At 42.8% G+C, this 19,987-nt stretch overlaps 1 protein-coding gene across 3 annotated transcripts; it reads right to left on the bottom strand.

The window, feature by feature from the left end:
• Positions 1 to 236: 236 nt before the first annotated feature.
• LPAR3 (lysophosphatidic acid receptor 3) lies at positions 237 to 16,936 on the bottom strand. 3 transcript variants are annotated; one of them, XM_008921924.3, is made up of 4 exons: positions 16,821 to 16,936; positions 11,185 to 11,649; positions 7,748 to 8,505; positions 237 to 960 (listed from the first exon to the last, which is right to left on the bottom strand). In XM_008921924.3, the coding sequence occupies exons 3-4, from the start codon at positions 8,481 to 8,483 to the stop codon at positions 611 to 613; spliced, it is 1,086 nt and encodes a 361-aa protein (XP_008920172.2). In that variant the 5' UTR covers positions 8,484 to 8,505; positions 11,185 to 11,649; positions 16,821 to 16,936; the 3' UTR covers positions 237 to 610. The 3 variants fall into 3 exon arrangements, with proteins under 3 accessions (XP_008920172.2, XP_017927737.1, XP_017927738.1); XM_018072248.2 differs by having other exon boundaries at positions 11,459 to 11,649; XM_018072249.1 differs by lacking the exons at positions 11,185 to 11,649; positions 16,821 to 16,936 and adding an exon at positions 8,756 to 8,806.
• Between the last annotated feature and the right edge of the window lie 3,051 nt (positions 16,937 to 19,987).

Genomic DNA, 19,987 nt, shown 5'->3' with positions numbered 1-19,987 from the left:
AGACATACTCACACACTCTGATGTCTGGTCTGGCTATCCCATCACAGCCAGGTTTCTGGCATGGCTTTAATAAACCATCAAAGTATCTATTTTGAAAGCAAGATATGGAGGAAGAAGAAGAAAGTAAGCATGAACTATTTCATGAACTTCATAAACCAAGAAAACAGGTCACGATTCTGTCCAACCAAGCCTACAATCCTTCTCAAGATACACAGAAACTGTTCAAAGCATAAATACTCAATGAATGCCAAACCTGCACAGTCAGGCAGGTTTATTTTCTCCGTAGGAGCTTAAGGAGGGTCTTAGTACATTGCTTACATCTTGCTTCCATGCACAAGAAGTCTCAGAGAGGTATTTATTCCGTTCACATGAAAAAACAATTTCATGTACTTAAAAGAAAAAAAGGAGAAAGATGGCAGCACAGAAAGTTTTCTTCATTACAAAGTGTTTTTCCATCAGGCAATTATTTATAAGAACTTTTGTTAACACTGGAGTTGAGGCTCTGGAACAAAGTGGATATATTGTTTACTAGCTTTGCCAGTCAATCTTCTCTTACAAAGCCTCTCCCTTCCCCCTCTCCTTTTGCAGCCAAGTCAGTTCTTTGCATAGCTCAGGAGTTTCCTTTGTTACCAAGATCTCCTTTTCCACAGATTGTTCCTTGAATAATGCCATCTTCAATGTAGTGCCCTGAGGTATCCGTGCTCCTGCAGAGAACTGTTGAGGGGATCCGAGATGAGCGTCTGTCCTGACTCTTATCCTCAGAGGAGCAGAAAATCATCCTTTTCATGGTAGCCCACATCTCATCATCTTTGTATGAATAAATTATTGGATTCATGACAGAGTTCAACAGGGCCAGGAGAAGAAACCATCTTTTAACATTCTGAATCCCACAGTAGGTACAGTTCAGACCATCAAGCAGTAAGACGACCAGGCCAGGTGTCCAGCAGACAACAAAGGCACCTAGAAATAAAGGAGACAAAGAAAGAAAACCAAACCTGACTTCAGACTTTTAGGGGTTTGGAATGTTTTGCATCTTACAAGATTATTGAGTTCATCAAAATTCTACACAAAAATGCTAAAAGCAAGAGAGGACAAAATTCTAATGACAGTAGCAAAATTATATCTACTACAGCTCCTCTGCCAAGCCCTGGACAGGAGGCAGGGCAGCTCTCAGAAGACCACAGGGAGCAAGAACCCAGCTGCTGACAGCATCACCTCAAACACAAGTGGGAAAAGGTCATCACAACAGGGATTTATCCATGCTGATAAATAAACAAGAGCTCGAGCATTTACAAGCAGAGAACTGCACTCGAACACAAACTTCCTCTCTTCATGTCTCTCGTGTGCTGAAGGAGAAAATACCAAGTGGTTCACTTCCATCACCACCCACGATATGATCCCAAGAGACAAGTCTTCTGTCACACTACAGCTGTAGCTGGAAACCCACAGCTAGTGTAGGATGCATGCCACTGCCTGCAATACACAAGCACTGCTGGCTCCCTGGTCAGAACAGAGCCCACCTCCTTCCACTGACCCCTCCCAGGCTCTGCATGTTGGGTACTTGAGACTCAACAACTCAGATGTAAGAAAAAAATTCAGTTACACATGAAAAAAGAGAAGAAAGCAAATAGATGAGTTAGCAAAAGTGAACTAAAGGATGTAGCAGTTACAGCACAGAAATGAAGGGGGTGGGGGGGAGGAACCAAACACAAAAAGGATGAGGAAGTAAGTATACAGTGGTGGGGAAAGAAGAAAACTCTGCAATAGAGGCATTTCCCCAAAACATAGCAAGAAACTGCAGGACAAGCTCAGGAGGAGCAGAGATCTTGTGTTTCAGCTGCAAGGCAGGAATGACAACAGCCCCTGCGAGAAACAATGTGATAATAAAAGCTGGAAGACAAAGCAGGACAACACACTCCTCTCCCAGTAGCCCCTCAAAAAAAAAAAAAAAGAAAAAAAATAAAGGAGAAAGAAGGGAGAAGAGATCTTGACGGAAGACAACATGAAGAAAGCATAAAACCCACAGCTTAGAAGGAAGTTCTATATTGCATTTGCATCTTCCCATGTTCCTGCACACCACCGCCATAAGTACAGGGGTGTGGGCAGGATGGGTGGGGAGGGGGCACATGGCTACCAAATGCAGACATTGGCCACGAGTTGGAGAGGGGACCTGGACTGCCCCATCTGCCCCCTGGTCTCCCCCCTGCACTGCACCCCGTGATCCCTCACCCACAGTCCAGGGAATGAGTAGCCATATGCATGATAATACTAACTTAGCACAAGCCACAATTGCTGTCTGACATACAGAAATAGAAAATTACAACTCTGCCCAACAGTCACAGTTTGAACAATGTGCTGAGGAAATTCCAATCACTTATCACAGCAGTTTCCCCATTTTGGGGCTTGAAGAAAATAATCCAACAAATAAGTATGATAGCAGCTACACACTAAAAAGCTCTTCTTGTGGGTGTGGGTATCTGTTCAACAATTTTGGTAGGTCAAGCAAGCCCACTTCATTTTTTTTAAAGCTGCTGATATTCCCATATCCCAGCTGTGCAAGCAAGCAGTGAGAGGGCAGCCTGGATTACAGCAGGACCCCAGCAGTGCCAGAGCCAGTACTCAGCAGCATCTCAGCCAACCCATCAGCTGTGCTGCACACACAGGCCAGTGTCAGCAGCACTGCACACTTCTCCCCATCGAGGACTTGAACAGACTGCCCATCTGATGGGCAGGTCATAATGGTATATAAAGTGAATTTGTGTGACTTAGTAAGCATTAGGATTGCTGAAAAATGTATCCAGGACAGGGTATCATGGATTTTGCTGCAAATCTGTGCTCCTGGACTCCAGACAAAACTCAACCAACCGATTTACTCTGTTCTAGGCAATACCGAACAGAAAGGCAAGAGACCACTTCCTTCAGAAACTGAATTTTCTACTCTGCTGTTCCAAGATTTTTGTGATGCTAAGCACTAATTTCATAGTGTTAGTTTTGAGATACTGGTTAACATCAGTAACATTCCTCCATTGCCCACTGGCATGGGGAGTGAATGCTGCTACCACAACACTTGTTTTCCCTGGTCAGTCTCTGTACTACACACTGGTTTGGCTCCTGTGTGCTGAGTAAGCAGTTGTGACACCAGCTCTCTCACAGTTTACAATGCAGAAAACACTGCACTGATTTATTGCCCTGGGCTTCACCAGCAAATCCCATCAGGTTTAACAAGCACTGGAATCCAACCACCCAGACAATACTGTGCCCAGTTAAGTGTCTTGGCAAGTATTTGGACATAAAGCTTTCACTACTACCAAGGGTCACTGGCAGAGCTGCCGATACACCAGCTCCATGCAGAAATTGAGATGGTAACAAACCTGCCTTAAAACAGGCACTGAAAGCATTTTGACCACTCGTACCACAAAGCATCCAAGGTCCAACCCTGTTTTTATGGAAGTTACCAGGAGATGAAAGAGACCCCAAAAGCCACATTTAACAAGAGACACAGAAATCTCTCCTTCAAACAAAATTCCAAGATTGCAGGCAGGATTAGCCCATGAACTCCGAGGATATACCTCTGTCTATATAAGCAAAACCATAAAAGGTTTCAGCTACAAAAGTAAGGGAAGATAAAAGGCATCTACAGACATCTCTCTGCATATTTCCCATGACTGAAGACAAGGACAGGGGCAATGCAGTGACAGTGTCCAAGTTACTGGCTAATGTTTTCACGAGGCTGTTGCTTTCACTCCAAAAATACATTTTGCTGCCTATGGAGACAACACAAGTGATTCACACCCTGCTCTTAGCACTACTGAGATGAAAGCAAGGCATGTCTTAGACTCACAGCCTTGCTCAGATTTTGTTATTTTTACCACCAAGTTTTCAGAGGGAACCATGGTTAAGCATAAAAATATACCTTTGTCTTGGCCCTTTGGTGATTCTCTGGTTTGCAGACTATTTATCCCACAGGAGCTCCTCTCCCTGAAAAAGAGCCACACCCCAAAAATAATTTAACTCCTGGGACTCTTTAAAATTCACAGAAGTGACATGAAATACAGCCTGGTTGCAACATGGATTAGAAGAACAACTCTGAGTCTTTGCACCAGATTATGGGAGATCAGGTGTCACGATGCCTCAAGGTTAGTTTGAGGATTTCCATTAGATTTAACCATAGATCTTCCTGTAGATTACATAATTTCTGCTTGAAAATTAATTCCTGTGGATCTGGGAGAACTACTGATGCTTCAACAGCATCATTTCATAAAATCCAGCACATCAAAGCCGTCCCTGAGCATGCCAATGCTGAGAGGAAAAAAAAAAGCACAGTAGCTTCCAGCTGCCTTTGCCACATGTGCGACCAAGTTAAAACAGCAAGTTACCAATTAAACTATAATTTCACTGAAACTGAAAATCATCCACCCCAAAGCTGCTATTTCAGCAGGAACCTCACTGCCAGGTTCAGAGGAGCTACCACATACACAACCACCTGAAAATCACATACCTGCATACCTGCAGCCACCTTTCTTCAAAGCTACAGTCACAGGCTTAGCTGGGATTATGCCACAAGGTCAGCCCAAGAGCATTTTAGCCCCTTTTGCTAGGTTTCACATCTTCCAGTTTAACTAGATAACCACCTGTGGTTCAGCATGCCAAAGAGAAAGCCTTACTCTTACGCTATAATGGACTACTTTAAGGATTATGGCAGAAATACGCAGATGACAGGGACTTGACTCCCAGCCTCTGGAAGGGGCCATCCGAGCGTAAGGGGTGGTGCAAAAAGCCACCTGCAGCTGTGATCACCATGAATTCATGAAGTCACATGGAAATCTTAATTCCCCTAACTCTTAAATGTAGGGCCACGGGAGGAGAACAACTAGAGAGGACAGGAATGTTTTGCTGGAGGGGCAGCCCAGTCCAGCCTTCCCAAGGAAGGAGGTGGAAGAGGCTCGGAGAAGGAGTATGCCAGCAGCACCCAGCTACACACAGCCTCCTTCCATACAGCAGTAGGGCAGCTGGATTTTGTCCTGAATATCCCATAAAACCAATAGAGCACATGAATAAGAATGTTGGGTTTTATCATGCTTTATCCAGCACAGCATTTTGGAATAGGCTTTTAGTGAAGACTGTATCAGGCATGTACTCCAAAGCATTTTCAGATGTTTTGGAACAAGTCATTAAAAATAACTGCTTTGGGCAAAACCCACGTGCTGCATATAGCTGTAGGCTGTTGCATCAGTGGATGTAAGCAGAATTTTGCAAGAATCACCTTGGTCACTTGGTGACTCCTGTGGCAATTGGGAAGTCCAGAAAACACACTATTTGGTTTTTGCACACTGTGCTTGAATGACTTGGACAGTAGAGCACATTTCAAACTGTTTAAAAAAATAAGTTCTCATTCTTAGAAACAAATGATTATAAAAATGTTTGTAAAAAGCCTCTCAGAGTCAAAATTTGGAGAATTGATATGAAGGAACATGCGAAGATACACTTCCTCTGACACAGGAGCTTGGATTAGATTGTACACCCAGCAACATGGGCACTAATTCCACTTCTTTGTCGAAGCAGGCTCCCTTTTGGTTTTGTTTCTGACTGATAAAGTAAATCTACAAAATTATGCTCTCTGAAGTAGCACTCAGGCTTTCTAAGTTAAATTTGCCTCGCCCAGTACACAATATCATTCAATGCTTTGCCTGAATTATAGTTTAATTTCGTAGCTGAGAAGCCTTATTCTGTGAGTAAGGGGAAGCTAATGCTGAACTTCAAATCAACTCATAGTCCTAAGGCTCCACCCCCTAATAAAAGAAAGATTAAGTTGAAAACTACTTTTAAACTGGGATTTATTTCCACACAGCAGCACAAAGAGCACTGAAGGCTTGCCACAGGCTATAGGACCACAAGGGATGAGCAAACAGCAGCCACCATCCCTGTCCCTCCAGCTCCCATGTCAGCTGGCTGGGTGCAGTTCTGCCTTCAACAGAAATGCTCAGAGAACTGCTTTTTAAAAGTGCTGTTTTCTGTCTCTTTCCAATGCAGTAGTTAACTACAGTCTACTCGATGCTTATGCATTAGAGCAGGATCATATTTGGAGCAATTCAGAGTTTTTTTGACAAATTTTCTCCTTCAGGGTGGATGGTTTAGGTTTCACTGCATGAGAGGTTCAGTGGGGCAAAAGACTCCGGTCTTGCCCCTGCAAGTCAAGGGCAGGGGGCAGGAACAACCACCAAACTGACTCTCTATAGATGCCATAAAATCAAGGGGGGAAAAAAGGAAGAACAGCTGTGGAGGGATTTAGAAAGGAAAGACTCTGGTAGTGGACAGGCCAGCTTCAAAAGACACAGAAGTATAAGTGAGAACCTTGTACTTGTTTGAACCATCAGTCCACTTTCTTTTCCAAGGTCAGTTTAAGTGATTTCAGCTTCTACAGCATTTTAAAACACCATTTGGTAGACAAAGGTGTTGTATATTACAGCACTATTATTTCAGAAGAAAATAATAAAATCAGACACCAGACTGTGCAAACAGCATCCAAAAACCACAAGGGAAAGAAAGTGTCTTCAACCTGAACATCCTACCCTGGCAACTCCTACCTCCATGAAAAATTACACTGTTCTCCCAGAGCTCTCTAGCACTACCATGCTGCAGTACAACATAATTCTGTCCCAGTCGTGGACACCAGCTTTCCCAAAAGCTCCAGGTTTCCTATACTGGTCATACAACATCAGAAAGAGTTGTCAGAGCAGTAAAGCCGTATTTGTGGTTTTAGAGTCACCCACCACCAGGGCCCAGCTTCACAAATGTCCTGGTGCACCCGCAGTTCCACCTGCAGTGAGCTGCACAAGCCCTGCTCACATCATGCCTGGTTTCCAGAAAACATCCTGTTCAGATTCAAGTCATTCTGGAGAAAACCGACTGCTACAGCTGGTATTTGTTCCAACAATCAGTTGCCTACTCTGTCCACCTCTAATATAATACACAGCTACATTGCAACTAGCTGAGGAACTGATCTGAGTTGCTCAAGTACCAACAGGGCCTCTAGGGCAGAATCCAGGTCAAATCTCATGTTATGATTTAGAGATCTAAGGTTATACTGTATCATCGTCATCTGAAAATATTTTACACTGTGCAATATACACAGAATGAAGGTGAATCTTCCCGTTGCAAAGCAAATCTCTGTCAAAATCACAGACCCATCAGGCATCCTCTCCTTTCATCAGGCATCCTCTCCTTTACCCAAGGAAGATGCATTTCTAGGGGGAAGAAGTTTCTATGTTCAGGAAACAGCCAAGATAAAGATGTGCAAAGATAACTACCAACATCCAACCTTAGGGCTTACGGCCTTGTGCAAATATTAAAGAACATAACTTTGAAAATGTTCTTCTATGTAGTTGTGAATCTTCAGAAGCCTTCCTCCAAAGTGATTTTTTATCTCCCTCCTCAAAAAACCAAAAAACAAACAACACAATTAGTGTTTTGTAACAAGGTGCCTACACAAGAGAGACACTTTTCTTCTATGTGTTGACCAGTCCTCTACTCTGTGTTTCTGCTTAGTGGAAGAGCTATTTTACTATCTAAAGCAAACAGTTTAAATGCCTCCAGCACTTTAAAGTTCAGTGAGGGTTTTTTCCATCATGAGGGCTGAGGGATTTTTGTTTGTTCAAAAAAAAAAAAAAAAAAGGCAGCTAAACCAAATCAACACGAACCCATCCACTGGCACTGCCAGCCTGCCACACCATGGTTTGTCATCTCTTACCTAAGACAGTCATGACAGTCTTCATGAGCTTCACAGGGGTTTTCCTACGGCTAATGGATCCACTAGTGTGTGATGACAAGACATTAGTCTTCCTCTGGACGTACATGTAGATTCTTATGTAAACCACCACCATAATGAAGAAGACAACCAGGTTTAAGACACTCCAGAATACCAGGTAACTTCTGCTGTAAATAGGTGCCAGGGATGAGCAGACAGTAATGTCACAGAGGCAGTTCCAACCCAGGGTAGGAACAGCACCCATGAAAATAGCAATGGCCCAAATTGATATAATTAGAAAGGTGACTCTCTTCTTTGTGAGGTTACTGTGGATCTTCATCCGCATTATTGACATGTGCCGCTCAACAGCTATGACGAGGAGATTCACCAGGGAAGCCGTCAGGCTGGTGTCCAGGAGACCCTGACGCAAAAACCAGCGGTTAACAGTTAATGTCTTGGACACTGGGCCAGTGTTGAACATCAAGAAGACATAGGCAATTCCAGCAAAGAAGTCTGCAGCAGCTAAGTTGGCCAAAAGGTAGTAAAAGGGAAAATGAAACCTCTTGTTCTTGACCACAGCTGCTATGACCAATGAATTTGAAATAAAAATGAAGAGGCAGAAGAACGTCCCAAAACACAGAACAACAATGAGCTGTGGCCCTGTCCACTCATCTGCTGTGTCCGTCTTTGTCTTGTTATAGAAGAAGTCCATGCGCTTATCATAGTAGCATTCATTCATCCTGGATTAGAGCCCCTGCATCCTAGGAAGTGTGGAGGGTAAAAAGAAAGAAGGGTTAACAATTAGGGAAAAGTCCTTGCTTCAATCACCACACCTAACAGCTTCTTTCTGGGTGCACAAGGGGTTGTGACAGGGACATGAGAGGGTAGATGTCTTGAGGCCTTCAGTAAAAATTCAAACTGCACAGGGTCGATGCAGAAGAAAATATTCTCCCCAATGGAGGACCACAGTGCATGATGCTTGGATGAGTAAGGAATTTTTAAAAGACTCACCAGCTTACAAAACCCCAGCACAGTTCCTTTGCACTAGCAGTCATACTGTACAGGCAACAAAGGGGAAGTTAAGAGGTTAAAAGTGACTTTCTAGAGGTCACAGAGAAAATCTGAGCAACAGCCAAGCCATTCTTACTGTAAAATCCCATGTTTGAGCCACAGCCCCATCATTATTTCCATTTCTTAGTGTATCCAGTCAGGACAAGGAAGCATAAATCATAACTCTTCCATTTTACTGACTAAGCAATAAAAGGCCTATTACTGGAAAAATATTTTTTTGGTTTTAATTATATATTAATAAATGTAAAAAAAGTATATAAGATACTACAGGCATATATATTCTGAGCAGATGCCTACTATTTACTACTGGAGGATTTAAGCAAATATGCTGAAAAGGGAAAAATATATTCTAGATATTAGACTATTCTAAAGTCAGGGATTATTTTACTGGCCTGTAAACCCAGAGCCCTGTGAGTGCCACATAGCCCAGTTGTCTTCAAAACCAAAACCCAATTCCACACCCAACCGCAGGATAAAGCAAGCCCAGAAACAGCAGTAGTGCTGGAGTTTATACTCAGCACTATCTTGGACACAGGGCTATTAAACATGGTAATGGAAAGGGGAGTCTGAGTTCCAGATTACATCACACTTTAGCTACTCTGGCAAGGTCAATGTCAGCTGCCTTGGCAGTTTCACTGCCTTTATTATGAACCAAACTGAACTTGGACTAATTTACACAGGAGACCTGACAGCAATTACTCATGGTTGCTGGACCATATGCAGGGTCTCACAGCCTAGTAGGCAGAGTTTGTGTCTGACTGTCACTGGCCCTCACATTCGTTGCCAGCATCTGAATAAGGGTTTTAACAATTACTCCATTAATAGATACAGTATAGTTTTAGCAAAACCCAGGAATGCAGCCAGGGCACAAGATCCTAATCATGTTAGATATTATACAGAGTGGCAAACCTGTCTGACTGTAAGGACAGACAGGAGGAAGTACAGGGATACAAAGTTTCAGGAGAGGCAGCAAAGCTAATAGCTTTTGTAAAGCTCCTCGTGAGCCTCAGGCCATCATGAGTGCCAGAGTGACAGACTAAGTAGTGCCGGAAAAAAAAAACCCCACCAAAAAACCTAGAAGAAGCAGTTACAGGCAGAAAGATACAAAAAGCATACGCTTTACACCTCTGCAGCTAGAACTGATGACAGATAAACATCAGGTTCACTTAGTCTATTATTACGCTGTGGTTATTTTACAGTTATATCTTATCTCTCCAGGGACGGGGAAGGATATTAAACAATCTCCAGCAGGCTACGTAACATGCCATTTTTATATTAAAGGTTCCTTCCAAGCTTTAAGCTAAAAAGATTCATCTTTTGTCATTTATGTTATGCTACTTGTGTTATTTCTCTCATGTAATATTTACATTACCTAATTTTAAATCAAATGACACTATTCCATAATTAATACTTTCAGCAAAGTGATATCTTATTTAATATTTAATTTTTCTGAAATAGCTCAGCCTTTTTTTTCTTGACTTTTCTTGATTCCCACCCTAGTAGTTAACATGAAAGCAGGCCACTTGTCACTGTTGCCCATTATCCTCAAGAACCTAGCCAGACACTTTTAAATGAAGGAATATATTACTTAAAGCATAAAATTTAAGTATAGTCGAACTAAGAACAATTACTTAAGGACAAGAAGTGGAAGGAAACAAGTAAATCATCCCTTTTGCTGAAATATTATAGAGTATCCCTCCATCTAAAAATAAAAAAGCCTCAGCAATGCAGATCCACTGCAATAGTCAACTGGAATTCAATGCCTACTGCTCCCTGTTCAGGGCAATATGGGAGAGTTAAGCAGTCAGTACATTCTCCATTCTCGCCTAGGAAGTACTCAAAAGTCAAATTCAGTCTGTAAGTGACCAGAAGCCCCTAAGGAGCTGCAGGCAACAGCTACTGAAGCAGCAGAGAGCTGGGAACACTGCCAGCCAGGATGGCTCTGCTCTAACCCACCAAGGCAGTAAAGGACTTGCTGAGCTTGACATGAAGCTTTTACAGAACAGCCCAAATGCCTGCAAATAGAAGCAACATTTTGGGCAAGAATGGCAGGGTAAAAAAAAAACCCAACCAAACAAAAACCTGTGAAAATTATAGGGAAGGTTTTCTGAACATGTTGTATCTTACTGTGTAATCATCTCAACAGGTGAATCTCTTGCTTGCAGTGACAGGAGAGTAAAGAAATCTGCAGACGCCTTTTGTATCTCATCTGGAGAAAAGCCTAAAGAAATCCAAAATATCAACTACAAACTTATTCTAAATACTTCAGCTTATTGAGACCTCATCCTCATTTGAAGTAGTACCCAAAGAAAAAAAATATTTATACATCCATAATTCTTCACCAAAATAACCATACTACAAACACTCACTGTCACACAGCAGAGCTCAAATGACAAATGATTTCGAAAGAGATCACTTAAGGTGTTGAGGTAAGGCAAGGAGGAGAAGAGAAGCATCCAGCTGAGGTCTCAGGATCACAGGGCAGTCCGTGGAGATTTCCACATGGAAGCTGCATCAAAACAGCAGCTCCTTTACATCCCAGTCTTTCCGAGCAGAAAAGCAGCCCTTGGCTGTCTGTACCAGCATGGGCACAGAAAGCACTTATAAGGCCAGGGGCCTTGCAGACAGTGGTTTACTTCACACCTTCATTTTAAGTCCTTCCAGCAGAATTAGCCTGGTCTCAAGGGAGCTGTGTAGTCATGACAGAGCTATGCAGATGAATCCTCAGTGATCCTGCCCAAGTCCACACCAGGCATAAGATGAGTGACAGGATGTCCCATATTTCTTGGCATGTCACGTGTCCTTGCAGCACTTTCTACTCCAGGTCTTCTCTTCTGCAGCAAAACAGAGATGTTTGTCAGGACAGGTTTAAACTTCAGAAGAAAAAAAAAAAAGGACCCTTAAATATTACATATTTCAGATCTATTTATTTAGTACACAAAAATTTGAGTATCAGGCAAAATGCTGTTCAATGTTAGTTGAAAAACAGCTAAACTTGTCAGTCTAGACTAATAAAGGCAAAAGAGTCTCCTAGAGTCTGCAGCAGAGAACTTCCCAGTCTGATACTTACTTTATGAAGAACTGCCTTCTTTTGCTTTGAAATTGGTTCTCATGAGCTTAATAGTTCTTGGGTTTTTATGGGAAAGGACAGCAAACAATCTCCATTCGCCTCTTCCATGCCACTCAGTGTTTCATATCCCACCATACAGACCTCCAGCAGTAATCACATGGTGCATATTCTACAGCTGAGATGAACTAACAGCTTGCCATAAGTCACTTGCAGGTAGATACATCAAACCTTTACAAGTGCAAAAGCATACCCTTGTCTAAAAGGTTCTTTATTTCAATCTATTTAATTACTTCAGTTCCACCCATAGTGGCTACAAAGATCAGAAACTGATGGACTGTAAAGTGTGTTGTCCTCTACCACTGAGTAAACATTCAAGCTTTTTTTGTTTGTTTGTTTTTCTGAGGGGGAAAAAAGTCTTTTGTTCCAAAAAATCTCAAAGGATTTGAGATTTCGGTTAAACTGCTTTCAAATGCAAAAGCATGCATTAAGAATTCTTCCTAACCCATAACATCTTAATGTTTGTCTTAATGACAGCTTGAATGTTTTAATTGATTTTAAATTCCTCTATGTAAGTGTAACTCATATCAAGTCAGAATACGTTCTTCACCATTCTTAAAGTCAAGAATTTGCATGAATATGTAGGAATATATTACACTAGCTGTCTAAGTAAAGAATTTGTGAAATAAAATATCACCTAAATAATGCTTTGGACAAAAGGTTCAGCTAGTTGCAAGCTAATATATTTTAATGGTTGTTATTCAATTAGGATCTAGTTTGCTTCAATAAAGTTACTAAAAATCTGTATACTTAGAATAAAATTTAATATCAGTTATTTAAGTCAAGGATTTTACTGATCCAAACTGTGATTAAAATTACCTTTTTAATCACTTCGATTCAAAATTAAATCTGGCCTGTAAATCAACTCTAAGTTGAGTTACTCATTATTAATCCAGACATTTCTGAAGGAAAATACAAATAGCATTTTAATGAGAAGGTCATTATAAAATTTAGCCTGCAAGCCATAATGTGATTCATGGCACACCCCTGTGGTTTTCTGCCTCTTTCCTGTCCATTAAAAACCAAGTTGTTTCAATATATTGGCCACAACTTTATTGAAGGGTTGGCGTCAGTTTGGGGGACTTTGATGGTTTCTGCCCTGTTCCTGTATAAATGAGGAAGGGAACAGATAGGCCTAGGTTGGCACAGAAAGCTACTGTGAGAGGATTCAAGCTGAGTTTGCAGATGGACTGAAAAGTCCATAGAGCAAGACTGAACCTACAGGAGGACAATAGCAGTGAAGCCCTCCAGCAGGGCTGAAAGTTAGCTTAGGGCAGAGGGAGGGATGTTTGCCCAGGCAGAACCCCAGCCTGATTTACTGCCGGTTCTCCTGACCCAGCACAGGAATCTCTGTGCAGAATTTGAGGGCAGCTCAGTACCCAAAATGATACACTCTGGAACAGGAGAGATCACAAAGCCAGTACAGTCTGGGCAGGTCCGTGGGACAGGGCAGAGGAGCAAGCTGTGCCCAGGCTCAGCCTGCAAAGCAGGCAGGCTGCCAGCTCTGCCTGAGCACTTCTCCTCCCTGCCTCCCCTTCTCTAATAGAAGGACGAGGTATTAAATGCAGATCTCTATGACATTTTGAAACTTACTAGAAAAGTTGCTCTTCAGAAAGCTGAGTTTATCACGCTGGCTGATCACAGGCATATGCGGCAGAACAAAGAGAGTCACTTTGCATTCAAGCTGTTACTGCAGAGAAAGATCAAGCAGCAGCAATTGCCTACCTGCACATACTGCTTAGGCTTTTTAAACATCCTACAAGCAGCAGATGGTCCTTGACACAGCAGCACAAAAGGAGTGCCTGGAGGCTTGCTGCCTGTGCAGCCCCTGCCATGGGCTCCCTGCAGCACTGGACTTGATTGCCTGCACCCTGTGCCAAAGTCAGACACGAACACCCTCTGTCCCATCCTCTTCTTATGGATAAACCACCAGTGCTGCTTTACTGAAAAGTGCTGCATTACTGAAAAGCTCTGTCTCACCTCATTCCCAAGACGAAGGCAGAGGCAGAAGGAAGTCAGAGTGCTGGGCAGCCAAAGCTATATATACAAACAGTACTAGTTCAGAAAGGGAATGGGTTCCTTGTTCCCCTCCACACCCTGAGTACGTGTATGGCCATGGAGGAAAACACAGCCAAGTGATTGCACAGTAACCCAAGAAACCCATTCAGGTCACCTCAGCTTAGAAAGAAATACCAGTGCAGAAAAGGGTGTGTAACACAGCTGAGGCCAAAAATGTTAATATGTAACTGTGAGGAGGAGTTTTTGTGAAGTAAGTATTCTAGTTCACTTTTAATTGTCTTAAATAGTTAATTGATAATATAACCAGAATCAATTTAGAGAAACAAACTGAAAAGAAGAACATAGAGAACACAAAGTTCTGCAGAAATATCTCCATCTAAACTAAAACTTTTTTTTATCTGGTACTATTAGAGGATGCAATGGAAGCCAACATTCATTTAACAGGTTTTACAGAGACAAGTTATCTCAGAAGTAACTGTTTTACATTTTGTTTATTACAGAAATTCTGCAGGCACTGCCTATACTTGAAGCAGCATGCTACATGGTACACTTCAAGGACCTGAGAATATACTTTCTAAGAAACGTTTTTAAAATTCAGCTTTAAAAATTGGGAGGAAAAAAAATTAATGTAAAAAAACTATAAGGCTCAATGAGTAAGTTTTCATCCAGAGAACTTACTTATTACTAAGCAAATCTACTTGAGGTTTTGGTTGGGGGTATATATATATATTTTAACTTAAGTATCCCAAATTTCAGATAACTGCCTGAACTCAAATCAAGCACTCCCAAGCAGCATTACCTCATTACCTTGGTCTTCAATACCTTTTTGAATAAGGAGAGCAAAGCACCCCATCCATTTTCTCTCCAAGCCTTGATGGAAAGTACAGCACCACTTATACTTACAGCATGGTTCCAGATATTTCCAGTAAGAGTCCATTTTAATGGTGTCATCTTCTGGACTAGGAAGGGGGTGGGGTAAAGGGAATCAAGATGATTCTTTGGCAACTCTTAGATCTCCGTGATGGAGACATTTAAGATTTTTTTTTTATTTATCATTTGTCCTGCATAAAATACCAATGCTAGAGGGTACAAAAAAAGAGTCTTAAGAAAAGTATTAAACCTACCAAAAATATAGAATCTCAAGACTAAATATTTAAACTTGGAGAGAGAGGAAGTAGTACCGCCAGCCACAGACCACAGTGCTCTGTACACACAGTCTGATAAGAGGCTTAAAAATCACTGTCAGGGCACAGAAGTGTCACCCTGTGCATGTATGCGACAGTGCTGCTCCTCTGCAAACTGCTACAGACTGACACTGACAGCTGAACTGTGAAGCACGGAGATACAAGGGCACCTCCACCAAGGTATTACAAACCCTGGGCCCCAGCTGCTGAAATCCCTTTAGTACTAAGCTGCTCTACCACACTAAATTACTTTTGGAAGCTCTGATCCACTGCAGAAAGTTGTTAGGGACAGATAGCAAGTAACTCACTAGCAACCACAAGTTTAGAATTCAGACTTTGGTAATTTAAGACTTTCTGAAATTATGGTTTACTAAATCTATATATGGAGTTCAAACTAAAAACTTCATTGCAAAGCCTTCATTTAGTCTCCTTTAAGTGTGGTTCTGGAAGGAGCTGGCAGGTCATCCTATAATGCGGAAACAGACACAGCATTTAAAATATTTAAAAGTCACTCGAACAACCTATGCATTGTGAAACATGCCTAGAAGAAAATACCTGTTCTGCTTCTAAAGTAAGTTTCCCATTTCTGCAGAACTTCCAGGTCCACTCATTGATTGCTATCAGCTCCATTTTACCATTCAACAAATCAGCTTTCTTTCACAAAACCTACAGAATGTGACTGTAGGTCACAGACTTTCAGCACAGTCCCAACCAAGTCAACTTTTACTGTTTATTTTCAGCACATAGCTCGTGAGGAACTGAATTACACAACTGCTGATTAAAACAAGTCACCTGATTGTATCTGATCTGTTAACAGATTCAGAGCCTGGGTTTGCCAGCTAACATGTCAGTGGAACTGGTAGAAATGGCAAAGTCAAAAAAATATTTGCTGGAGACATGGAAATGAACCTAATGGTATAATAGTAGAATGCAGGTATGTAAATCTTTAACACTAATACACAAGAGAAATATATTCTCTACAGTGTCAAATCTTATACATCAGAGATTTTATTTCATTATCTGATAGCATAAAGACTATGCTGGAGAATGTTCTGAAATGGTTAATGATCAGTGTAGTACGGGAGGATAAGAACACAGCCAGTCTAATCTGTTTGAAACTTTCATCTAGCATTCTGGGAAAAAAGCTAAATACATTTTTCAGGTTTACTTGCTGCTAAGAGCTGCTGCTTCTTTACTGATTGTGCAGATTTTTTGTGGGGTTGTTCAATTGTTTGTTTGCTTTTACTTTTATTTTCAGTAGACAGATAAGCTTAGTGAAATCAGATTTTTCACCATATAACTGGATTTGAGTTGTACTTTCTACTGCACCTCTTAGAAGACCATAAGGACATCTAAGAAGCCATATACTCAGCACAGCTTAAAGAACAAAGCTACAGCAATGCACCTTACCAATCTCTACAAAGAAATGTCTTTCTAGGTTCATATCACAGAAGGGAGAACAGACCTAAATCCATGGCCTCTGAAAACAAGTCTACAGAAGTGCTTCCTTCACTCCCCCCACCTCCCGACCTTTTTCCTTAAGGGAAAGAATTAATCGAAAGATATAGTGCTAAATAACGGCAGTGTATTTTTTCGGTGTATTGCATAGATTAGGAAGCCTTATTAAAAAAACCACCTCCGAGAAGAGCCTGTGCCAGCCCCCCGCGGTACGTACCAGCTGCCCGCGCCCCAGCAGGGCACGGCACGGCACACGCGCATCCAGAGGTGTGCAAACGGGATCTCAGACGTATGGAAGCTCACGTGTATACATCCAGGAAGTACCTCTGTTTTTGTACATGCATACACACGTTCGCATGCACCGCGCCGGGGCAGAGCGGCAGCACCGGCGCTCCCCGGCAGCACCGGCGCTCCCCGGGGCTCTGCCCCGCCGGCTCCGCCGACGCGCTCCCCGCTCCCGCTCCTCGGTACCTCGCCGGTGGGCGCGCCCGGGGGCCGCTCCGGCAGGTTTATTACAGAACTGCAGGAAAGTTTTGCCATGCCCCCGATTACTGGTGGGAGCGGCTCGTCTTCACGGACCTCGCCCGGCCCCCCGACAAGCGTGTTTCCCACGCTGCCCCTTCGCCGAGCGGCCGAGCCGCCCGGCCCCGGCTGCTGGGGGGCTCAGCCGCGCCCACCCCCGCGGCCCCACTCACCGCAGCCCCCGGTGCGGAGCGGAGCGAGCGGAGCGGAGCAGCAACCGCCGCCTCCAGCGCACAGCGGGCCCGCCGCCCCGCTCTTCGCTCGCGCCCCGTCCCGCCCCGCGCCGCCTTAACCCGTCCGGCCCTGCCCGCCCCGGCACCGCCCGCTCGCTCCGCATCTGTCCCGGGCCAGCGCCGAGCCGAGCAGGAAAGCTCTCCCATGCGCTTGTTCCTCCCCGGTGAGGAGGTCTGGCTCTGCCCGAGGCGCGGGCAGCCCCGGGGCACACGAGCGAGACCGGGAGCTGCACAGACCTAAAGAGCTGCGCTGCGCGAAAAGCCCATCAGAAGATCCATCATCATTCACGCATTAGGAAAAAAAAGCAAGACAGATAAAATTGCAATAACTTCTGCGAGTAGATCTGGACAGTACAGACGGCATCACATGTAGCTGTTCTTTTAAACATAGAGTAGAAAGCAAACAAGAAGCACCTCACACCCAACACAGCGATACAGAAACATTGAGGCTCATGTCACCTCCAACGGGCAGGATCGAGCACACACAGCTCTGCAATGAAAGACAAGTCAAAATCAAACGTAGAAGGTATAACAAGACCAAATTTATCTGAGGACCGTGATCAGATGGATCTGACCCACTGTCACCTACCTGAACCATTTACTGAGAGCAGACATATATCCAAGTAGTGCTAAGCTACACATGTGCCTGCTCAGAGCTGGAGAACTGACAAAAGAAAATATCAGCAGAATGTCTCTGCCCCACTTCTCAGAAATCCTGGTAACAATTACAGCATGAAACATAGACAGAGTTAAAGCCTAGGTACAGCCCTGCACATGAACATTACATATGAAATGCCAAACAGACTCCATTCCAGCACCTTTTCTGTTTTATCCAAAAAAAGAAAAACCCCAAAATAAGAACCCAAACTCTTATTCACCTTGTCCCCCTCACTTGAATGCTCACCTTGAAGATGGCTTAGGAAATTTTCTTCCTTCCTGCCTGTTTCTTCCTAATGCAGCCTTCTCACTCTCTCATCCATTTCTTCTCCTCCTTTGGTAAAGTCCTATAAGCAATTAGCAAAGCTTCTTATTCCCAGAGAGCAAGACAATGGAAAGCAACAGATTTTTTTTCAGACCAGTTTGCAAAAGTTTATGCTCCAGTTCTGCTTCCATTACTTTGCATCACCTCCTTAGCAGCTGGAGTGAGACCACCTATCATTCAGCAACTGTGTTCAAACCTGTATTAATGTGCAGGATTAAGAGTCAGCATATGCCATTAAGTTTAATCTCTGTGGAATAGAGAGCCTGTAAAAACCTCCAGCAAGTGGCTCTTATCTTTCTTTTCCAAGAGGGAAAAAAACCAGAACACCAGATGGTGAAGACAACACATTAGTTTCTGTGCCATTAGTTTTCTGTTTCTACAACACATTAGTGACCTGCTCTAATATGGTAGGGCTGAAGCAGCAGTCTAGCTAGCAAGCAGCTCATATGCTTTAAACAATAAAAAAATCAATACTGGACAAGAAAGCTTTATGATTCCATTACAGAAATTAAGTCTTCAAATGAGTTAGAAATTGTAAGTACTCTCTACAAGTATGTTATTATAATCTATGTTGATAATACTTTTCCCCATTCCCTGAGGATTCTCTCACAAACAAGTATTTATCTGAGCAATGGCTTTGGCAGGTCGCATTCAATGTCCTACTAAAATTGGAAAGAGACAGCTGGAGTTGGAGCTTGAGTGAGGAGCCACGGCGCCTTCACTATGGCTCACGACACCAAGGGTACAGGATGTACCTCACCTGCTTTAGGGAAGAGAGGCACAAGGCCTCAGGGGACCATGAGCCTGTTACACTTCATACCTTATATAACTAATTATCCACATACAGAGCATTAGTATCTGCGTTTTCTAAATTCAAGTTTCTCACCCAAGATTTCTCTAAGTACTGGCAGATGACAGAGCAGTAAGGAAAATACAATTCATTTTCAGATGTGCTGGAACTGCATGATTTAGAGACATTCCAGAAAACTATCAGTAAAATACCAGCAAATTCAGAAAACACCGACATCTTACACACAACAAAGTAAAGACTGCACATTGTATGGGACACAAAACTGCTGGCAATCAGTTAATGCTGACCATTCTGAAGTCAACAGAAGAGCACTTGGGTTACCCAGGGCCCCAGAGTATGCACTAGAAGGCTAACATTGACCCAAACAAGTTCTGCAGATGAACACCAGGAGAAAAGTTGACTCTTCTGTCCTGAGTGGAAGACAGTAATCCTCTGTTCTAGATCACGCAATTAGCATCAGTTTGACGAAAAGACAAATTACGGAAAATCTCTGCTAACAGCACGAAGTCTTGATTATTGGTAGGAATTTCGTTTATAGCCACAGGTTCTAGTAACAGATGAGGCCACTGCAATGCATTGCTCAGACTGGGATGGGGAGAAGATTCTGTCCCAAAGACATTTCAGCAAGAGAAGTATTGAAATTTGTAGAGCCTGGATGCATCAAAATACTGCCATGAAAAACACCCGTTCTAGACACCTAGCTGCAGCCTAAGCAAGGCAAAATGGCATTCACTTTCAACAAAAAAACCTTTATTGTTAGGAAGGTAAGCACGAGGCAGGAGATTTAAAAATAAACAAACAAAACAAAACAAACAGGGAAAGAAAAAAGCTGCCAC

This window comes from Manacus vitellinus, unplaced genomic scaffold, assembly GCF_001715985.3.
Source record: "Manacus vitellinus isolate BGI_N305 unplaced genomic scaffold, ASM171598v3 scaffold_21_pilon, whole genome shotgun sequence".
NCBI classification, from domain to species: Eukaryota; Metazoa; Chordata; class Aves; order Passeriformes; family Pipridae; genus Manacus; species Manacus vitellinus.
This window is presented reverse-complemented; position numbering and strand designations above follow the sequence as displayed.

What these genes read in the sequence shown, in the direction of transcription:
- LPAR3 (XM_008921924.3), bottom strand. Translation starts at nt 8,483, where the DNA reads ATGAATGAATGCTACTATGATAAGCGCATGGACTTCTTCTATAACAAG. An exon ending in GACTGTCATGACTGTCTTAG is followed by an intron (nt 961 to 7,747) that starts GTAAGAGATGAC and finishes CTTTATTTCTAG; the next exon opens with GTGCCTTTGTTGTCTGCTGG.